At 40.2% G+C, this 20559-nt stretch overlaps 5 protein-coding genes across 5 annotated transcripts; 2 read left to right on the top strand and 3 right to left on the bottom strand.

Annotated features, from left to right (window-relative positions):
- Nucleotides 1-256: 256 nt before the first annotated feature.
- Nucleotides 257-2247, top strand: I206_102940 (uncharacterized protein; the record flags this gene model as incomplete). The annotated part of the gene is made up of 5 exons (XM_019155041.1): nt 257-304; nt 385-571; nt 640-827; nt 893-1618; nt 1696-2247. The coding sequence occupies 5 exons, from the start codon at nt 257-259 to the stop codon at nt 2245-2247; spliced, it is 1701 nt and encodes a 566-aa protein (XP_019012444.1).
- A 411-nt stretch (nt 2248-2658) lies between these two features.
- On the top strand, nt 2659-4845 carry I206_102939 (uncharacterized protein; the record flags this gene model as incomplete). The annotated part of the gene is made up of 10 exons (XM_019155040.1): nt 2659-3017; nt 3109-3233; nt 3292-3341; nt 3399-3560; nt 3627-3728; nt 3794-3883; nt 3948-4094; nt 4161-4328; nt 4407-4628; nt 4693-4845. The coding sequence occupies 10 exons, from the start codon at nt 2659-2661 to the stop codon at nt 4843-4845; spliced, it is 1578 nt and encodes a 525-aa protein (XP_019012443.1).
- Nucleotides 4846-5062: 217 nt separating this feature from the next.
- On the bottom strand, nt 5063-7755 carry I206_102938 (uncharacterized protein; the record flags this gene model as incomplete). Its single annotated transcript, XM_019155039.1, has 11 exons — nt 5063-5509; nt 5580-5657; nt 5728-5762; nt 5828-5987; nt 6050-6483; nt 6545-6593; nt 6666-6755; nt 6858-6990; nt 7125-7335; nt 7413-7555; nt 7661-7755. The coding sequence occupies 11 exons, from the start codon at nt 7753-7755 to the stop codon at nt 5063-5065; spliced, it is 1875 nt and encodes a 624-aa protein (XP_019012442.1).
- A 1023-nt stretch (nt 7756-8778) lies between these two features.
- On the bottom strand, nt 8779-13033 carry I206_102937 (uncharacterized protein; the record flags this gene model as incomplete). Its single annotated transcript, XM_019155038.1, has 11 exons — nt 8779-8811; nt 8878-9122; nt 9176-9284; nt 9351-9468; nt 9526-9684; nt 9770-10863; nt 10941-11176; nt 11256-11380; nt 11454-12215; nt 12276-12394; nt 12467-13033. The coding sequence occupies 11 exons, from the start codon at nt 13031-13033 to the stop codon at nt 8779-8781; spliced, it is 3567 nt and encodes a 1188-aa protein (XP_019012441.1).
- Nucleotides 13034-14671: 1638 nt separating this feature from the next.
- I206_102936 (uncharacterized protein) lies at nt 14672-20201 on the bottom strand (the record flags this gene model as incomplete). The annotated part of the gene is made up of 11 exons (XM_019155037.1): nt 14672-16887; nt 16946-17189; nt 17248-17430; nt 17496-17558; nt 17610-18180; nt 18244-18505; nt 18564-18663; nt 18717-18868; nt 18926-19676; nt 19745-19886; nt 19939-20201. 11 exons carry the CDS (start codon nt 20199-20201, stop codon nt 14672-14674), a joined length of 4947 nt encoding a protein of 1648 aa, XP_019012440.1.
- Nucleotides 20202-20559: the final 358 nt, after the last annotated feature.

Below are 20559 nucleotides of genomic sequence, written 5' to 3'. Positions count from 1 at the left end.
GGGTAATCCTTTCAGGTATTCCAAAGAACCTTAAAAGGATCTGTTTGGGTCTTTTCATCATGGTTTTCTCATATATAGTTGACAAATGAACTAATCAGATGAATTATCTTAAATTTTCATAATGTTGGTAGATCTTGTTTGATAGCAGTCTTAATAAACCTGGTCGCTCCGCTTATGCTGAAGTAGTGAAAGCTTCATCTTTTGGTTTGGATTGTTAGGAATAGGCATATTAGCTTGTTGAAAGAAGATTCTCTTCATGACCCGGGATTTAGGAGAAAGAGCCCAGGATTTCAGGGAGCAGTGGGTGAGTAGGAATTTGATCACTGGTTTTGTGATTTGCAATTCTAGAAAATTGTGAAGATTTACTTTGTTTTGTTATTATAGCTTGCCCCATCTGGAGGATGGTTAGGTGAAATAGTAATGATAATATCAGATTCTACAGGAGTATGGGATCTTATAATATCATCAGGTATATTTGTAGGAAGTTGGATAATATTAAGAACAAGTCCAATGGAAATTTCATTAATTTTAGCATTAGGATTTGATCTTTCAATACCTCTACAATATTATAGTAGGTCTTTTTTTCAAATCTCAACAGCTTTATAAGACCCAGGTTGATTAGAGCTGCCTTTTTATCAGATGATGAATATCTTTCTACAACACATGAATTACATCTTCAAAATTATTGGCCTACATTTATGATTGGCTGTATTGTTGAAGGTGTATCTTTTTTTCTTCTACATCCTGATTTGTTTACCCTCATTGTATGTATCAAAACTACCTTTCTGTTGATAATTTGGTTGAGCAAGGATCAAGAAGGTTTATCTGTGAGTCAAGAGTTTTCCAAATTTATTTGGATTATGATCCAAACCATTTTTCTAATTAATCTCAGATCAAACCTCGTAAATTGGCTAAAGCCAGGAGGTCTCACAAACCCTCACCCAAAACACCATCTTCTGATTCTGATTCTGATGTGTCACCAAATAAATCAAACAAACCAAACAAACCCTCCTCTTCTTCACCACAATCAAACATGCCAAAATCCAAATATCTTAAAAATCCTCATAAATACCTGAAGAGAGCAGGTTATGTTGATCCTGCTATAGCGGGAATGATTTTATCTTTGAATCAACTGAAGGATAAAGAAAAAGCTAAAAAACAATTCAAAGCTTGGGTCAGGGAGAAAAATCCTGAAGAAATCAAAAGACGTAATAAACAATATTCAGAAAGAGCAAGACAAGCAGGATGGAAAGATGATTCTTCAGCAAAGAATGGTGATTCAAATTCTGGTCAAGTTGAACCTATTGATGAAGAACCACCTAATATGCCTACATCATATTTTATACCAACTTCTAAAGCTTATTCTGAACTTAAGAAAGCAGGATATGAAGATCCTGCTATTGCAGGTATGTTAATTGGATTAAATTCTATTGATAAAAAAACAGCTATGAAAAATTTTAAAATTTGGACAGAAGAAAAAGATCCTAATCAAATTAAAAGAAGAAATAAACAACATGGAGAAATTGCAAAACAAAAAGGATATCCAGATAAAGCGAAAATGAATAAATCTGTAGGTGGAAATCCATATAATAAATTAAAACAAAAATTAGGTATACCTGTTAATTCAGTTAAAAAAATAGAATCAATATTGAATTCAAAAGAATTCAAAAATAAATTAGATCCAAATATGAAAAGAAAATGATTGATATATTGAAAAATCCTGAAAGTGAAGAAGAAATTATAAAAGTAATTAATACTTTAAAACAATTAGGAATTAATATACAAAATGATGTATTTAAAGATGGATATATGGAATCAGATGGAAAAGGTGGATTTAGAGATATTATTCTAAAACAAGATGATATAAAAAACTTAATTCAAAAAATGAGACATAAAGAGTTTTCAAAAGAACAAATGAATCAATGGATAGGTTATTTGACTCAACCTTTATCTCATAATGAATTTGAAGAAAATGTTATTCCTTTAGGTAAAAGGTTAAATTGCTCTATAGGTCATGGATATCATGGAACAGGTCCACATCAATTTGACCCTGCTAAATTAAATCAAATCAAGGATCAAATTCAAGACAAAACAGGAGTCAATACAAGTTTGCTAGATCATTTGATCTTAGAAGCCATCAATATAAAAGATCCTCAAAAAGCTCAAGATAGATTGAATAGACTGGCAAGGGATGGTATAACTAAAGCAGAATTTGAGAAATATAGGAAGGAAATAGATTGGTCATGAGTCATGACAGCTCAACCAGATGAAAATCAATCTGCCCTTGTTATTGCACAGCATGATGAGCATACCATACATATGCATATTAGGATGATTAGATCTCTAATGTTGTGATAGTATATCTGTATACATGACGATCATATACCAAAAGTACATGGCCTTACATTTTACACCAGTTTTAACCTCGTGTAATCCTTTTCTTTTGGTCTTTCAGGGATTGAAGTTGACCAAGTGTTTAATTTATCTATATGAGTGATCCTTTTAATTACAATGCCTCCACCTCCATGGTTACCAACGTTGACGTTAGGTTGATGCAGCTATCATGCTTCCTCGACATCATGAAACAGAATCAATACCATTCAATCTCTTTTTGGATCTCATCACCGTCGGAACAGCTCTTCTCAAGAACCATTGCGCATGATGGTATCGTCAGAGCAGCCTTCCGCTGGCTCCAGCTCCTCATCAGCGCCTCCTCCAGCTCACACAACGCTCATACCTCCTTCTTCAAATCGATCAAGAAAACTTCCTACAACGCCAGAAGAATTAATCGACCTCATCTTCCGTACCAATTCCCTTCAAGATGTGAATGAAGTTCTCGTTCCTAATCTGCAAGATATAGCAGATGGGAAATTGTACGAAAATGTTGTCCCTAAGTTGAAAGCTAAGGAAATTAAGGAATATGGAGAACGGGCTTTAAGTTGTGGACAAGATGATAGGTTATACACAATTGAAGATGTTCAAATTCCTAATATTACTGCGGGACTCACTTATATCGTGTGAGTCTGCTTCCTGATTGGGTGGACAATGAGCTGCTCTGCAGAGTATCTGCCCAGTAGGCCATGCTGATATTGCTTGAGCCCTTCGTAGATCGGCAAGATTGCATGTATACAAGCAGACTCCCAATTTGTATAAGGCGAATCTGTTGGACTTCGCTATCAAGTTATGTGACATAGGCGATGCTAGACAGTTCTACATGGTCCCCCCTCAAAGAGGTGAGCACACCATCCCAGCCAAAACGAAGCTCCAAGCTGACTATCTACCCGTTTACAGTCGCCCAGTTAGCTTGGGGTATACTTCGTCTCGCTCAACATCTGAAAAAGGTAAGCTATAACAACAGTTGTCGCGAGACATTTCTCAGCTAACTGTGATATTTTCAGACTCAGGCTATCATCCCACCTCTTCAGACCCTAATCCAGAAATCATGTACATCGGGCCATTTCTCAGGTATATATCCAGCATACCTCGAAGCGTGTTTGCTTGTTAGGGATTTCCAAGCCGGTCTGTTCGTGCTTGATCAAGTCTTCCTGCATGTCAGATCGGTAAGCTAGCCCCATCGCCGAAATTGTAATTGACAATCAGCAAGTAGCTTACTGTGATCTGTATAGGCCGGATCAACTTACCTCGACATCCTTACATACTATCATCATGCAGGATTGATATCTTCCGCCTTACATGAGTACGGTAAAGCAAAGCAATACTTTATTTCTGTAAGTTCTCTGTCAGCTTTACATTGGATGTCAAGTATCGCAGTGTGCTAAATTTGCTTGACTAGGCCGTATCTTTACCGACGACTACTGCTTCAGCAATACAATTGGCGAGTGCAAAACGAGCAATATTATGCGAACTGCTCGATACTGGCAAAGTACGTCCCTCATTCAATCTGCTATTACGAGAATGGAAGCTTAACATTGTTGCCTCCGTTTCAGCGTATATCATTCCCTCGTTATACAGCCAGCACAGTAAATCGGGTCATCGATAAAAATGCAGGAGTTTATATCGATTTGGCCAAGGAGTACGAAGGTTGTAGATGGAATGCCGTCAGGGACATCGCTGGGAAATCAGAATTTGCAAATGTGAGATCCTCTGTCTAGGCGATTTAAAATAGCTGAGCCATAAGCTGATATTTTGGTTGGATATAGGATTGTAATAGAGGATTAATTGAAGAAGTATTGAAGAGTATAACCAAAAGGCGAATTTTACAACTCAAAGAGATATATTCTCGAATGACTATCAATGATCTAGTTGCCAGAGTAGGACCAAGTGGGCAAGAGACTGTTGAGACCATTACGGCTATCTTAGGCGAAATGGTGAGCAATCTGATGGGACTTGCCAGTCGGATTCAAAAGAGGGCATTTAGGTGGTTGCTGATCACGATAGTTATCCAGATAACATCCGGCGCTCTCAATGCAGTAATCACTCCCGGCTCAACACCAGCCAACTCAATCGTGTCTTTCCACGAAGACACAAGCTTACCTGTCCATCACGCGAACTCAAATGTACCGCCAGTAGATCGATTGTCTCAGGTGCAATATCTAGCTTCGGAATTAGAGAAAGAATTAAGTGACATGAGTAAACGATTGGGCATAAGTACAGAATATCTTAGGAAGGTCAGTTAACTCTGTTTTCCTCTCTTTAACTTTTGTAAATGCTTATCATGTTTGATTTGTATAGCAAGCGAACATCATTGAGATGTCTGGAGGAGGTAAAGGAAAAGGTTCAGGTAAAATGGATGATTTCGATCAAATGATGGCAGCTGAAGAATTTGGTGCGGGAGCAGGAGGAGTCAGAGGTGTAGGTGGGAATCAAGCGGATATGGGATTTTAGTGATAGTGGTAAGAGATGAAAATGATCGAAGAGCTGAGAATGGAGCGTGGTGTTTGGTTCATTTGATTGAGGGAGGGATTTCGTCAATAAGGCTTAAGGTTGTAGATAATTTGTATATATATGATATATGGAATATATCAATCATTGGTACCGTTGATTGCGATTTTTAATATGATACATCTCAAAGCTGTATTGAGAAATTATATTTATGACTTAACTATTGATTACCCAAACACAATTCTACAATAACATAAATATTCGCTAAAACAACGATTCCAAATAAGAAATATCCCAAAATTGTTACCCACTTAGGTGATACATAAGATTTTGATCTTCTCAATCTTTCACCTTGTTCAATTTCTTGAACTTGTATTTGATCTTGATTGGATATATCATTTGATAAATCATTTAATTGAATTTCACCATCATTTTGATCTTGAAATTGATTTTGATTTTCAACTTCAATTTCAGGTCCTTGAACAATCATAATTTCTTCTTTTGAACAAAGATAAACCAAAGGGAAAATTACAGTTGGTAATACAATTGAAAGTAAAACTTGTGATGCTACTAACATTGTATTTAATCCACTTGGACCAACTGCAGAAGCTACAATTGCAGCTGGAATAACACCTATTAAACGAGTTACTAATCTTCGAATCAATGGCTAGACAAATTCGATTAAAATCAGTACAAGTCTACTCTGGCGCTGAAAGATATCGATTAAGATAACTTACCGATGTTTTCCAATTTATGAAACCTTCTGAAACTACTTGTCCTGCTAATGTAGCTGTTATTGAAGCACTTTGACCGGCCTACACGAGTGCGGGGTAACATCAGCTTCGAGTCATTCTATCTCTTGCTGCGACCTGAATCCAAACTCACACAAAGCAAAGCCAAAGCAAATATTATAGCAGCGGCTATACATTGAACGTCAACCGAGTCAGCCTAGATTGAAAATTTGAGGAAGCGACATTTTACCCACCGTGACCTATATAGCTCCGTATTAAAGCAAATGCTCCAAATAAATCCGCATCATCCGCACTGGCGTTATTAGCACCATAATAAAAAGCCGCTCCAGCTAAAGTCAAAATTGACGCATTGATAGTCAAGGCGAAACCAAGAAGAGAAAGGGCTGTATCGATCTGTCAACCATACAAGATAATTTAAGCTCTTTATCTTTGAACAATTGTAAATGTTGACCTACCGTAGCATGTAAAAGATGTACATCAACCCATTTGATTCTATCGAATTTTCTAACTTGCATTTCATACTCTTTTACTTTTTGCAGATATTCAATTTCTTCTTTACTTCCTTCTTCGTATTCCACAGGGATGTCCTTGTTCCCACCCAAAGAAGGGGTCGGAGTAAGTTGACGAATTGCGCTTGTCCTCGAAGATGTGACTGCTAAAGGAGGATATGTATTGGAGTCTTCTTCGTCATCGAGTACGGACGTAGCAGTAGGTAATTCTGATTCGGTCCTTGTTCTTGTGAATGGCTTTCTCCTCCTAAAAGGATTCAATGATGGTAATTTTGCTGAAATGGGTTTCTTCGCGGGAGAAGGTTCGACAGGTAACATATTCAATCTGTCTACTGAGGCTAAAGATGATCCAAGGAACAAAGCATGTGGCATTACGGTAGCTGCGAAATATAACTTATAAGAAATTGCAAACATAGGTCGGAGATCAAATGTTAAACTCACCTCCTATTATACCGACACCGATGTACAAGGCCCCTGGTTTGACAAGTGTCTGAAATTGATAGGTATGTCAGCCTTTTCGCAGAATGTCTGGAAAGTCGAAATATAAAAGGATGAGACGTACGCTCGAAGGGACTAGACCAAAGAAGACATCTTTCCATACGGGATTGATCAATTTCAATAAAATCATAAAACTGACGAAAACGGTCAAGACCTGAAAATGCGAATACAATTAGCTGAGGAACAAAGGCATTCTTCCGAAATTCGTCGATTTGGATGAAATATGATCTATAATCGACATAGTAATGATGCTTACCAACGACACGATTACGATTTCGAAAAACAGCATTCCTTGTCTACCTGAATTTGATCGAAAGAAAACCAAAACAATCATTACGTCTACTGCTGTTATAAGTACACCAGCGAAGAGTGGTAACTTAGGAAACAGCCTGGAATTGGTAGAAGAATGAATCATTAGCTCAAAAAAGGAAATGTAACAATCGCTTGTATAGATTTCCCGAATATTAATCATTTTGCGAAAGATTGAAAATATGATATAACGGGTAGGATTAGATCAACTTACAAATGCAAGGCAATTGCGCTTCCCAATAATTCCGCTAAATCAGTTCCTATAATAGCTATTTCAGCTAAAACATATAAAATGTACAAGGATATTTTCAAAGGTATTCGATATTTAGGATATTTAACTTGTAATCTAAGAAAGAGTAATCGAGTTTCATGAGGAAGTGAATGAGAAGTTATAGCTCCTAATCGAACTGAGAGAAGTTGTAGAACTATTGTTAAAAAGAGTCACAAATTCAGTATTAGAGATTTTCAAGCGAAAATGTAAAATTCATTGTAAAAAACTTACCAACAGCAGCTAAACCAGCTAATAAAACAATAAATAATAATTTATATCCATAAGTTGCACCTGCTTCTAAATCAGTTGCCCAATTTCCAGGATCTATATAAGCTACACTTGAAACTAAACCAGGTCCGACAAAATGCATATGTCTGTTTTATTTTTAAAAAAAACTTATCAAATTAGTATTTTGAAATCTGATTTCGCAAGACAAATGGGGATTGAAGGATTTGTTTAAAGTGGAATTAAAAACTCACCTCCATATTAAATCTTTACATCTTTTCCAAGTTAATTTCTCTACATCTTTTTTCTCTTTCGCCTTTCCCCTCTTTCTTAATTTGATACCTAACATCTTATAATGTTTCTTCTTATTGTTATTAGTTAATCACCGCAAGATTCGCGAATTTTTTGGAGATTACTATGTCCATCCGATGATCATTAAAAGCTCAAATTTCCAAGGTGAGAAAAGATTCGTGAATGTAATTTGAATTGTCGAATGTTGAACAAGTATATTATTGCTTCTCTTTAGATGTTTTCCCGAACCCAATGAATAATTTAATGATTGCTTGTTGTATTCTCTAAATATATATTTATTAGTCCATGTATGAATGAAAATGCCAAGAGATTTTAAATGAGGATTTGACGATCGGTTCGGGTATAATTTTCCGAAAGGAAATCTAATCTATGTTTTTCGTCTGCGAGGATGTAATTCACTTTAATGATGAGTATATATTCCGTGTTAAGTTATACTAAGTGCGAATGATCTATGGAATTTAATGATAATACTAAACAAGAGGAATCGTCGATTGATGATACGAGTGAATACCAAGTTAGTCGAGATCAACAAACCTCGAAATGAGACATAATAACAACGTAATTAAGGGTTTCCAAGCAGGCTTATGAGCAATATTTTGGTATCTTCACATAATAATGATAATAATGGTAATTTTAAGACAGTTATTTCATATGCATATGAATATAAATACAATAATTCACTTTTTAAGAGTAATAATCAACCTATCGCAAATGATCAAAACTATAAATATATATGACAAAATGACTAAACGAAACGATACAACCCATATCGAATTCAGAAGCAGAAAAAGAAAGCTAGACTATATATATGAAAGACAACTTACTGATATTTTTCTTTTAGATATACTGTACAAAGGATTAATTGTTCATACAATAAATTCGTAAATCTTCGTCATGAGACTTTTTGACATATCATACAAAAACGGTTCTTGGTTGTAATTACAAATAAATTTTCAAGGACGATAATTTTGACAAGTTGAGGAAAGTTTTGATTGATTCAGGTATTTTCATTCATGTGAATTGAGTTCGACGATCGTTTCCCCTTTTATCGTCTAAATCTCTAATTACACAAAAATCGCCTATTTAGACAATGCTAGAACCAAATCGAGCTCAAAATCAGCGGTGAAGAATCGAGAAGAAGAAAACATTGACAACATACCAAATCACGACAAAAACTAGGCCATGAATACATGATTCTTCTCCTTCCGTTATGTTTAAGTGAAGTATCAGAATAAACTGATGAATCACCATTTTCAATTATTAACTTTAAAGCTTGCTCATCTCTTACACCTAGATTTTGAGCTTCTTCAATTTTTTTAGAAAGTATTTCTTCTTCTTGTCTGGCTAATTCAACTTCCCATCCGAATAATTCATGAAAGAATCTCAAATTTGGTTGTATCAAAACTGAACCCAGCTTTAGCTTTTCTTTTTAATACTTCAAATGAAGATGAACCTACCATTCAATCTCCTAGCTCTACACATCATATAAGCATCCATTAAACCCATCCTCTCGAATTGCATCATATAAGCAATTACTATACTTGCACTTCGACTGACACCGACTCGCTAAACCCAAAGAATCGTTTAATCTAGGTTTTTCTGCACAACAGAAAGTAAACAAGAAATACTCACACAATGCACAAGGACAATTCCACCTTCACGTCGCGCAGCTTCGATCCAAGCGCACGCTCTGGCAATGACAGGTCGAAGTGGGTCATTTCCGTCATCCCGAACATCAGTAAGATCGAGTCTGAGCACTCGAGTTTATCAGCAAGTACGGACATGATTTGTACAAATGGTCACATACACGTTCACCTTCCCCTCATTAGCAGCTTGAGCCAAAGTGTTCCCCTCGACTCCGTGATACGGGTCCATCATTTCATTGGGATTAATCAAACTTTCACCAACAGATACCACATGAGTGATACCAAGCGCTTCGAGCATCGCAGCGTTCCCGGCGTGTTCCCTTTGAGGTCGTTCGAAAAGTCAGCTGGGGTGTTCAAGCCGCCACGAAGATAGCCATTCACGTCTCGGATGAGGTGTTGACTTACAAATTACCCAGGTACAAGAAATCAAGTATTCTCGAAGGGAATCCATCAAATCTCCTGTCCTCAAACCAGACTTTCATCTTTTCTAATCTTTCATCTGGTCCAGAATCTTGTTGAATTAACATTTCTTTAGCGACTTCTACCGTAGAAGCAGATTTTGCAGGGATTTCTTTCGTAGTTGAATTATTAGATCCTCCGAAAGACATTCCGATAGACCAAGGTTTCCATCTTTTACTGACTCCACCTCCTGTGTTCTCTTCTGAAACAGCAGTGGCCGCAGTTGAAGGCGTAGGAGCAGGAGTTGAGGCGGACGGAGCAGTTGGTGTCGGAGTGAGTGATAATGGTTGATCGGTATGACTTAACAGTTTCAAAGCTTTTGATCTTCTATCCTGCGTTAATCTCGCATCAATTTTCCTCAATAATGGTTTGTCTGAAGGATATAGGAAAAAGGACCGTTTTGAATTGATTTGAAGGTGTAAATAGGCTTCAGGAAGTGAACAAGATAAACTAGACATGATATAACTAAGTACCAAAATAGATGATTCCGTATATCCATCTTGACAATGCACTAAAACCCTTCTTTTCACAACAGCAGTTTTGGACGTAGAAGATGAGGAAGAAGGTCTTGATCTTGTTGATCTTGTTTTACTTGGTGAACCTCCATATGCCGGATCAACAGGTCTGCCTTCTACTAATTTCCGCAAGAAATAAACCAATTCGATCACCTTATCAGTCATATAATTCAGATTTCTCGTTTGGCCAGTTATTGTTCGGCAAGATCCCGAACACTCCAGTGAAACGTATTCGTGATCTGCTGAAACTGTCGTCTGCTCATTCTTTTCGGATGACTTCGATCGAGTGTTTCTTTCATCGTGATTAGGAGAAGGTGAAGCATTTCGCTTTGAAGGTATATCGAGTGTTGTGGGAGTTGCTGGGCTCGATGATAACAAGTTTCTCAAAGCAATCGTGGCAGGAGAGGCAATCCATGAAGGGGCTATCTGTGCTTGAACGGGTTGGCGTCGTTTATCTATATCTACCAGATGCTGGTATGCTGTGGCCATATGTGTGCTATTGGGCATCTCAGAGCATTCAGAGGCCTGCGAAAATGAACGGTGCACATCAGCCTCCAATTTCTTTTCCTAGAAATGATCACTTGGGTATATATCTGACTGACCCTAACACATAGATCAAACGGTATAGTGGCGCCAGCTCCATCTTCAGCTCCTCCAGGCACATCACAATCATTTCCAACCCAAAATCCTTCCACGACTTCACTAGCTCTTGTCATGGCTCTGGATTCTTTAGCTTCTCGTTCGAATAAATCAGTCTGACAAGCAGCTGAAGACGAGTTGCCTTTCGAGTCGATATTGACTAAATGAGGGTATTGTTTTTCAATTTTTGAGAATGGTTCTGCAGCAAAACAGGCACAAGGTATCAGCGTCTACGTTTCTATATGATTGGCAAGAATGAGGGACGACTATACACTTACCAACAACGACCCAAACTCCGTACTTGACTGGTTCAGTTGAACCTTCACCCTCATCCCTACCTTTGATATGTTGATAGAACTCTTGCATTCTCACTTCCCATAAATCCTGTTGAGCTTTTGCGATTCTACCAAAACGAATTAAATATGAGTGACATCTTCGCAGTACAGTGAAAAGGCGATCAAGAGAGTCCAACTCACTGTTCAGCCACTTCCAGTATACCATTTCCGACTCCATTTTTAGAATAAAGCACAATATCAGAAACAGTTGAATACTTGATTTGTTGTATATTTAAATTCCTAAGGTTGATTGTATGTGGTAATCTCGCGTTTCTGAATTTAGCTGTCTTACTACTATTCCTTTTGTGTTGAGCATGATGAGGCCACTTGGGCAGATCAAAACAATCTGTAACGTGCAAAGCATTAAATAGGATACAAGTTGGTCCTGTATCTTCTTCATCATCTTCTTCAAAAAACCCTTCCGATGAATCTGTTGAAGACGAATCTGATTCTTCTGCGGTTGCATTACCAATTTTGTACGTGCCAACACAAGGTAAGGGATGATGAGGTTCATCAGCTCCCTTTGCATGAGCTGCCGGGGTAACTCTTTTCGAATCGCATGGGTGCATGGTTACGTCTACATCCATCTGATCTTCTTGGGAACTTTCCAAAGGTGCCTCTTCCGTTATCACTGGTTTATCAAATTGAGGCGATAACTCTCCAATAGATGGAGAAGTTCCTTCGGTGGTACCTGTCGAATGGTATGATTCAGAGGATGTCGACATAGTTTCAGACCGTTCTCTTGGTGGTGGCATCTCGTAAGCAGCTGGCTGAGTAGTTCGATCGGTATCAGATTTTTGAGGCTTAGATCGAGGATGATGTATTGGTTCATCAAGGGGATGAGGCGGACAGAATAGTAAACATAAACCGCGATATGCTGGTGGCTCAAATGGTGGTCCATGTCTACAATAACAAAATCCTGTCAGCTGGACCGTATGTATCAGGACAGCGAATTCAACTGACCCGAAGAAGGCAGCCATTTCCCGTCCTTTCTGACCATCATCACTTATACCGTGTAGCCAAGGGAACATAACTGAACTTGGAGTATCGATCATTGAATGCCTTTCAACAAGTTGCGATAGCTAAGCATATGCCAGCTCATCAGTTTGACCAAGCGTATATCTACCAATATTACCGGAAAACATATAACTCACTTCTGACGAGCTGATCAACCTAACACCTTCTCTGACTTGGCACCGCTCATCCTCATAACCCCACTTAGGCATACCCCATACAAATGGTCTTCCTTCTTCAGGTGGTGTAGGTAAATGAACAGCGACTTCTTGATCAGGCGAGACAATAGTTTCTCCAAGCGGAACAGTTTGAGCAGGACTCTCATCTTTTTGATGTTGAATTTGGTCAATATCCATCTTATCACTTTCAGATGTGGAAGTTTCACTTCGATCACTTTGGCTACTATCACGAACACGATAATCTAAATGTTCCCATTCCCCTTTCAATATAGTATCTTTCACTTCCCTTTTTCTACCTTCTCTTCCATCTGATAAAGGATCAGGTATAGGTTTACGATGATGTCCTAGCACAGTTTCAGATGATCGTGCTCTCTCCATTGCAGCGGGAAGTAGGTGTGTTGCATTGACTGGTGTGGGTGGTGCTGATACAGGTGTAGTCGGACGAGGTGTTGATGATCGAGATCGTACCATTGAATAATGGGATGTGGGTTGAGAATGATGTTGCGGTAAAGGTAGAACCAAGGACATATTGGGTATGCAGAATTCGAAAATATGCTCGTGTGATATCGTGAGTGTAGCTTTATTCTACCGAAATGCATAAGCCTTTCATCCATCTTGTTTAGTTTGCGCAATTGATGGATTAACCAATTCGCCTTACTCACTATCAATTATCCGATAAATCACAAATCTACACTCATATTTAGTCAAATACTCAATCTTAGTGATTTGTCAAAGCCAGAATGATCGTTTCGAAAGTCTTTTGGATATGTTCTGTCTAATCCAATCTGAGCAGCTGACAAAGAAGTTCTTCCCTGAGGTATTGCAATGGGAAAGTATCCAATATGCGGGGTGATAACGATATTTTAAATATCTAATATGAAGTACCTTCTATACCCGATGTACTAAGTCTACGACTCTATCGTTCGTCTTTTTTCGATAGAGGATGACGAAAGACATAAAATGTGTGAGAACGATTTGAGACGTTTTTTTATCGGATATCGAATGAAGTTTAAGTTTGCCGAATGACGAATTCTGAGTACGAAGTTATTGAATTGATAAGTCAAGTTTAAAAGCTCTCCATTCTTTCGTTGCGTAGGTTTTAAATGAAATGATATACACTTCGGAAATGTCGTTAAGCCGATAATTGGACGCACTTGAATACGACGTACGTATAAAGTTGGAATGTTGATCGAATGGGATGGACTAGACCTTGATTGATAGATAGATAGTAAATGTGAATTTAACCCAGCGTGCTTCCTTGAGATTCGCTTCAAAAGGGAAAAAGGAATAAAACAGTTACGATATTACAATTGATAACGAAATAATGACGGTGATAGAAGATTTATCAGATCTGAAAGTACTATTTTTATTCGACTTGCCGTTTTCTTTCGTATAGTTTAAAACGTCACTTTTAACAATTTTATGTATATATATAAAGAAGAATAGAAATGAAATGATGATAAAATTGATTATCCTTTTAAATATAAATTGAATTCAATTCTCAAAGGGATATCTAATAGAATGATATATTAATGAGAAAGATAACGTTCTAAGCTATGTTTTGTATATGATAGAGAGAGAGAGAGAGAGTGATGAAAGATGAATACCCTTTCCCTGAAGATCTCACTATGAACCCTTTTCCCCACAAAATGTATTCTTGTCGTTCCTTTGGAAAATAATTGATATTCTTAATCACTTAATTAGAGATGACATTTCACATCCCCGGCCACATTTTTTCAAAAGATTCATACACCAAAAAAAAACCATGTCATCATGGAAAAAGATCATTTTGATCATCTGACCAAAACTCAACATTCCAGCAAAATAATAACGCAAGAACGTACAGGGAAGAGTCCAGAAATGGTGATTCAAGGTACCGCCGAAGTGACTTCTTTTTCAATTAACGTTACCTCTTAGAATGAGTAATTGGCGGATCACGCCGTGCGGATGGAATGATAGGGTCCTGATAATCTGTTTTTACTAGTCGTTCCTTATTGCGGAGAGAGCGGCGAAGCGGAGATTTTCTTTTCAAGGGATCAAGTTAGCGGGGTCAAAGGGTTTGTGGCGATCGACATTAGGGGAGATCTCAAATGAATCAATAAAAAAAAACATACATTTGAGAACGAATTCATCGAATACGAGCAAGTACAAAAACGACATAATATACTAACACAACAACCTATAAACATCCGCAACACCATACAAACTTCCACAAACTACATTCAATGTTTCCTGATCATTTGATTGTTGTAAAACCAAATTATCCAAAACTGCTTTTAATCCTTCTAAACCATTGCCACCAAACTTTACATTATTTTTACCTACTAATGTACTACAAACACCTGCAATATCAGACATTGAATGAGTTTTGATCCAAGGCATTCCTTCTATAGGTGTACTAAATTCTGTACAAATCACTTCATCTTCATATCTTAATAAAGGCCTAAGTACGCTTTCAATTGATTTACCAGGACTTGATGATAAACTAATGATAAATCTTATTTTTGGTTTGATTATGAAATTCAATTTATCAATGTAATCTCGAAGTTTTTCGGCTGAATCAGAATTATGTGAACCATCAACTAAAAGTGGTAAAGCCTTATAAGTCAACCATGAACATCTTCCTGCCCATTCTGTTCTTTTCACTCCTAGCTGGATAACTCTGTCGTTCAATCCGGCTAACTTGGGTTGAAGTTGTATTGATTGTCTGTCAGATCGAAGTGTGTGAAGGATAGTCAATGCTACAGAGAGGTTGTCAAGTTGGTGATCCCCACCAAGGCTCAATTCAGTATCTATACTGAGGAATTCTTTCCCTTGAGATGTTCTTCGTTTTCCGCTGAAATCAGGTAATAACGTTCTGATGACTCTCGGTTGAGGAGGAGTAAATGGTTTGAGTGTGATAGGCGAGGAAGGTAGAGGTATTTCTTCAGATCGATAAGCTTGTATCACCGTAGCTTTCTTCTGCAATGCTGTGCTTTGAGCAGCTTTGAGAGCATCTTGATGGACTTGCGGCGCAACTACCAACGCTCCACCTAATGGCACGATTTGAGACTTTTCCGCGGCGATAGCGTATACTGTATCTCCAAGAAAAGACGTATGATCAAGTCCCACACTAGTCAGACCTGAGATGAGCTTGATTTGGTCCGGTATGACATTGGTAGCATCGCGCAATCCGCCCATGCCACATTCAATGATCAACACGTCCAAGGGAGGCTGCATGGTGTTCAATATGTAGTAAGCAGCCGTGGTGGCGATCTCGAAAGTCGTAGCTTGAATGTTGAGACGCTGATTGATGTCTTGAACGATACTCATCGCATCGTTGTAGGCTTGGCGAGACGGCGGCTGTCCGTTGATGCGAATGGCATCGCGAGGTTCGATAAGATGAGGGGAGTTGTATCTGCCTACATTCATACCTCCCGCCATGAGACACGACTCGAGTATGGCGGAGACGGATCCCTTCCCGTTAGTACCAGCTAGATGTATCGCCGGAACAGAAAGGGGTTGAAGTTGTTTCATGAGCGTCTGCATACGTTGCAATCCTAAGTCAATCTTTCCCATCCCGTTGGTTGTTGACCCATTGAAAGTGGTGTGATTCGCTGTGAGATGATTCGACTGGTCTGCTTGAGATGAACCGTTATAGATCGTTCGTCCACTCGAGGATGAAGATGGTGGAGTTGGATACAGGCCTCCAGCGCGAGAAGCAAATGTAGCATAATTGGCCAGCGGCGCAGCATGGGAAGAGGGTGGTATGAGCACACTGGGTGGCAGAGGTACGGGAAAACCTGTGTGCATTGGGAAAGGAGGCGGTCGGTCGGTCAGACTAGACCGTCTGCTCTCTGATCCAGCTTGATGATAGCCGTAACGATGATCTGCTTCGAATGGTGCGATTGGATGCCTGTAGGGGCTTCTTGACCGATATGGAACGGCATATTCCACGGGTCGAGGTTGAGCCTGAGTCGATGCGACATGGTGCTGCCCGCTCATAGTACTTGCTTGGACCGGTACATCATGTCCATCCAGGCGCATTGGCTGTCGGTCACTCAAGAATTCTGCTTGAAGTTGAGGATTACGTCGTGAGGCATGAGCATTTATGGGGAATTGCGCAATTCGAGGGTCTTCACATAAGACGACACGAGAAGGTGTATCACTGCGCGGGTTGAGCATCTGTTCGACTCGCAACGGTGCACGATGGGCAGGAAGAGCTGGGGCGATCCGTGCAGGTGATGGAGCAGAGTCCGTATTGGCTTTAGGCGGGTGTAACACAAGACGCGAAATCGATAAAGGCGCTGGCTGCGGAATAGCGTGGGTTGCTTCAAGCCCGTTTGTTGCCGAAGTCGTCGGCTCCTGTGCAGAGATCTTTCGGGTATGAGTATGTACTCGAGCTATGTTTATATAAGTTAGTCATGTATCATCCGTTGAGCACCAATGACTGATACTAACCGTATTCGTTCTCCGTCCTCATGACTGCGGGTCTGAAGTCGATACTGCTCCAGGGATAGATCGCTGTTTGCCCTACATCGTCTTGCACCAGTACGTCTTGTGTTGACTCTCGTATTCCATTGAGAATGAGTTCTAAAGATGCCCCACCTCTAGCCTTGATTTTGACTTTTGATCCTAACGGGATAGCCATAATCTTCTGTTTGAATTTTTCGGCTTTCTTCGCTTCAATCTGGGCCTTCATGTCCTGTTTCTTCGGAGTTAGCTGACTATTCGTTCGGTGACCCAGATGGAGATAAGCTTACGGGATTGTGTTGAGGACAGAGCAATTCCACTTTGATATCCTTGACTACAGGGATGGGTTCTCCCTCGAGGGGAGGTTTCTCGTCCTCTCCAGGCATGATGGGGATCTCAACCTCCCAGATCTTGAGCGAAGCACCTTCGTGTTCTTGAGCACAAGATACGTGATATGCTTTCGGACATTTGCCCTATACCAGAGATATTCAGCTTTTTGAAGGGTCTGAATGCCGAGATCATGGCGAGGAATGCTCACTTTAGTACACTGTATCTTAGCACCAGATTTGGCCAGTCGCTTATCAGCACAAGCACCGCATTTCTACAGGCGACATCAGCTTTTGGCGTCGCGATCGGAACTCAGGTGACTTACGAGGTTCCATCTTGCCATTTCTATATTTTCCAACCCGACTACATAGGTTTTAGTCTTCCCCTCGACCTCCTTGTCCTCTATTCCTACACCAGGCATTGCAAGCGCGCACTGATGATGTATGCGAATCTCTTCCTTACGGGGTTTCCACATACTTTTAACTGTCTCAGTGGCTTCGAGGATAGGCAGGAGACCTTCGGTTGATAGCAAGGGGCAGAACAGGCATGGATAGGTAGGGCTTTCCTTTATGATAGCTGGGCTGAGTCTCGGTCGAGTAGGAGACAGATCGATGATCGATTTGGGTTTTCGTTTTCTCATCACCGGCTCTTTGGGTTCTGCGTTCATTTGTTCTTCCTCTGCTTCCATGGAAGCATTTGCGTCATCTTCCGTAGGCTCATTGATGATTCCCACTTCGCGCTTAGCCCTTTTCCGCGGAGTCACCCCTTGATCCATAGTTGTGCGTTTACGAGATCGCTTTTGTTGCCTCTCTTCTTTGATGGCGTCCAGTAGTTCCTGCTCTCCGTTCATTCGTTTCTCCTCCTTGGCGATCATCTCATCGACGTCGATGTGTACACTGATGCCGATGACGAATGCAATCAGCGTCCGAGTTCACTGCATTTTGGGAAGTATATCTCACCTATGTGTTACACATTGACACGCTTTTGCCCTTCTTCCCAGCTCTACCCAGCTATCCAGTGCGAAGTTGACACTCTCAGCACAATTAAACCCCATGTTGAATCCGGCATGATAACCCCTGGGATAAGTGATGACGAATTCCCCCTGATTGTGGACGAGCATGTTGACATGCACACCATCGTTCGCTAGACGATGGGGTGAGACAGCGAAGGCCTTGTGCCGGAGGAATTGGTCACAATGTCTGGAATCTTCGGGAAAATAGCCTATGCAGCAATAATGATAAGCGGTGAACCACAAATTGGAACAAGAGAGTGAACGTACCTTGCAGTATCCGCTCGAACTTCTCAGCCTGTAATTGAGGAACCGCATACCAATATTTCGGTGCACCAAAATGAATATAGTTGATCGAGAATAAATCCATCTAATTAAGGTTGTCAGCTAATCGCAAAGTTGAACATCCGCAGAGTCTCTCACATCTTCAACGTGCCAAGCGAAAGAAGCACCCCACATTCCGAAATAAAGATATGGGGCATTGACTCCTGGTAGATGCCGTAGATCCCATCGATTCAGCAAATTAGGCAGGTGAGCAACATTCCAAGGTGTCTTGTCGTCAACAAAAAGGGAGCCTGGTTTTACAAATTAGCGTTCCTGTATACGCCGCTCTCGCTTTCTCAGATACTCACCTTCCATATCAGCACCATACCAACTAGGTTCGCCTAATCCCATATTTTTCCACAAATGTCTTTCTAGCGCAGCACAGGTCTCCGGCGTATAGTCTTCGGGTGTAGTATCTTTAGGTAACCAATCTGTGGAGGGGTTGAACGACTTGTACCAAGGTTCCACGTCCTCCGATTCCGATTCCGTTTTAGGTGTAGTCGGATGGGTTGGCTCCGGGGAGGAATGGCTCGAAGTGCTTGATGGGTCAAGGGCAGGTACAGCCAATTCCAATTCTTCCTTGACTTCTAAGTCCATGCTTTCTTGTTTGATCGCTTCGTTCACATCCACGTCCACGGTCCCCGTTGCAGCAGCTTCCTTCCTAGCTTTTCTTTCTGCATTCTTCCTCTTCTTATCTTCTTTCGCTTGCTTAATCTCAGCATTCTTCCTGGCTCTCCATTCTATTGCTTCTTTCGAGTCCCTGTTCAAAGTCTTGCCCACATCTTTGGGTCCTATGCCCAAAAATTTCTTATCGTGACACTTATTGAACCATTCTTTCATACTTAACGGCCGATTCTTATTCTTAGGTACATTTGCTACTTTGAACAAGCCGGATGCTCCAAGGAAATTTTGCTGTATAGGTGTATTGATCGTTCGACGGGACAGGGTTGACTTCGAAATAGGAGGTAATGTCGATTTCCATTCTTCGGGAGGTATTATCTTGACTATTCCTGAATATTGGCCCCAGGCTGTCGTAGCTGTTGCATATGCTTCGAAGTCCTGTATCAAATACGTTCAGCTGGCTGTTGACATTTCTCATGAGCTGAATGATTATGATTATAATTTACCTGGAACTCTTCCATTGTAGGTTTGAACACCGGAATCCCTCTGAGAGCTTGAGGGTCATCTTCGGGCGATAATGGTCCGTCTCCGATTTTTGGTATATTACGAGCAATGGCTGCTTGATTGGGATGATTTGTTGTAGGGTAGCTGAAATACTTTTCAGCATACAGCTTCTGTAGACTGTGCTCGAACAACTCACAAGTGATCTGGCTGTATATAAGTTGGCCTTTCATCCATCGTGACCTCCACTTTAGGTACTTTATCTTGATAATGACCATTTGTTCCATTCATCTGGGCACCAGTATCCGATAACTTTTTTTTACGACGAGTTGAAGGTCCAGCTTCCTGCGAGTGGTGAGTATCGCATATTGGATTGAGTGCAACGTTCGAGGAAGGTTGGACTGGTGGGGGAGGTAAATGTAAATCCACGATGATTTGATCACCGATATCGGGCGACGACATTGTTTTGACTGTTGTGGGTTCGGTTGCGTCGAATGCAGACGTGATCATACACTTTTCTGACTCATACTTCAGTGTACAAGGTGGTTGGGGAAAAGGAGCGGAATTGGGCTGAGAGGTGCTTTTACAATGTATGACTTGGCTTGAAGGAAAGTTAGAAGGATGCATTAATGATATTGTCTTTGGCTGAGCGGCAAAACAGGACTAAAGAATGGAGTCGCGTTAAGACACGTGCATGACACATGGCGATAAGGTTGAGGTAAGTGTGGCGCTCATTGACTGTATTTCGACAATCTTGCTTGATCACTAGCAGCCCCTTCTGTTCACGCTACATCTTTCGGAGGATAATGCAGAATGAAGT

This window comes from Kwoniella pini, chromosome 3 (assembly GCF_000512605.2).
Source record: "Kwoniella pini CBS 10737 chromosome 3, complete sequence".
In the NCBI taxonomy this organism is placed as follows: Eukaryota; Fungi; Basidiomycota; class Tremellomycetes; order Tremellales; family Cryptococcaceae; genus Kwoniella; species Kwoniella pini.
The sequence above is the reverse complement of the archived record's forward strand: the minus strand, read 5'-3'. Positions and strand labels throughout refer to the sequence as shown.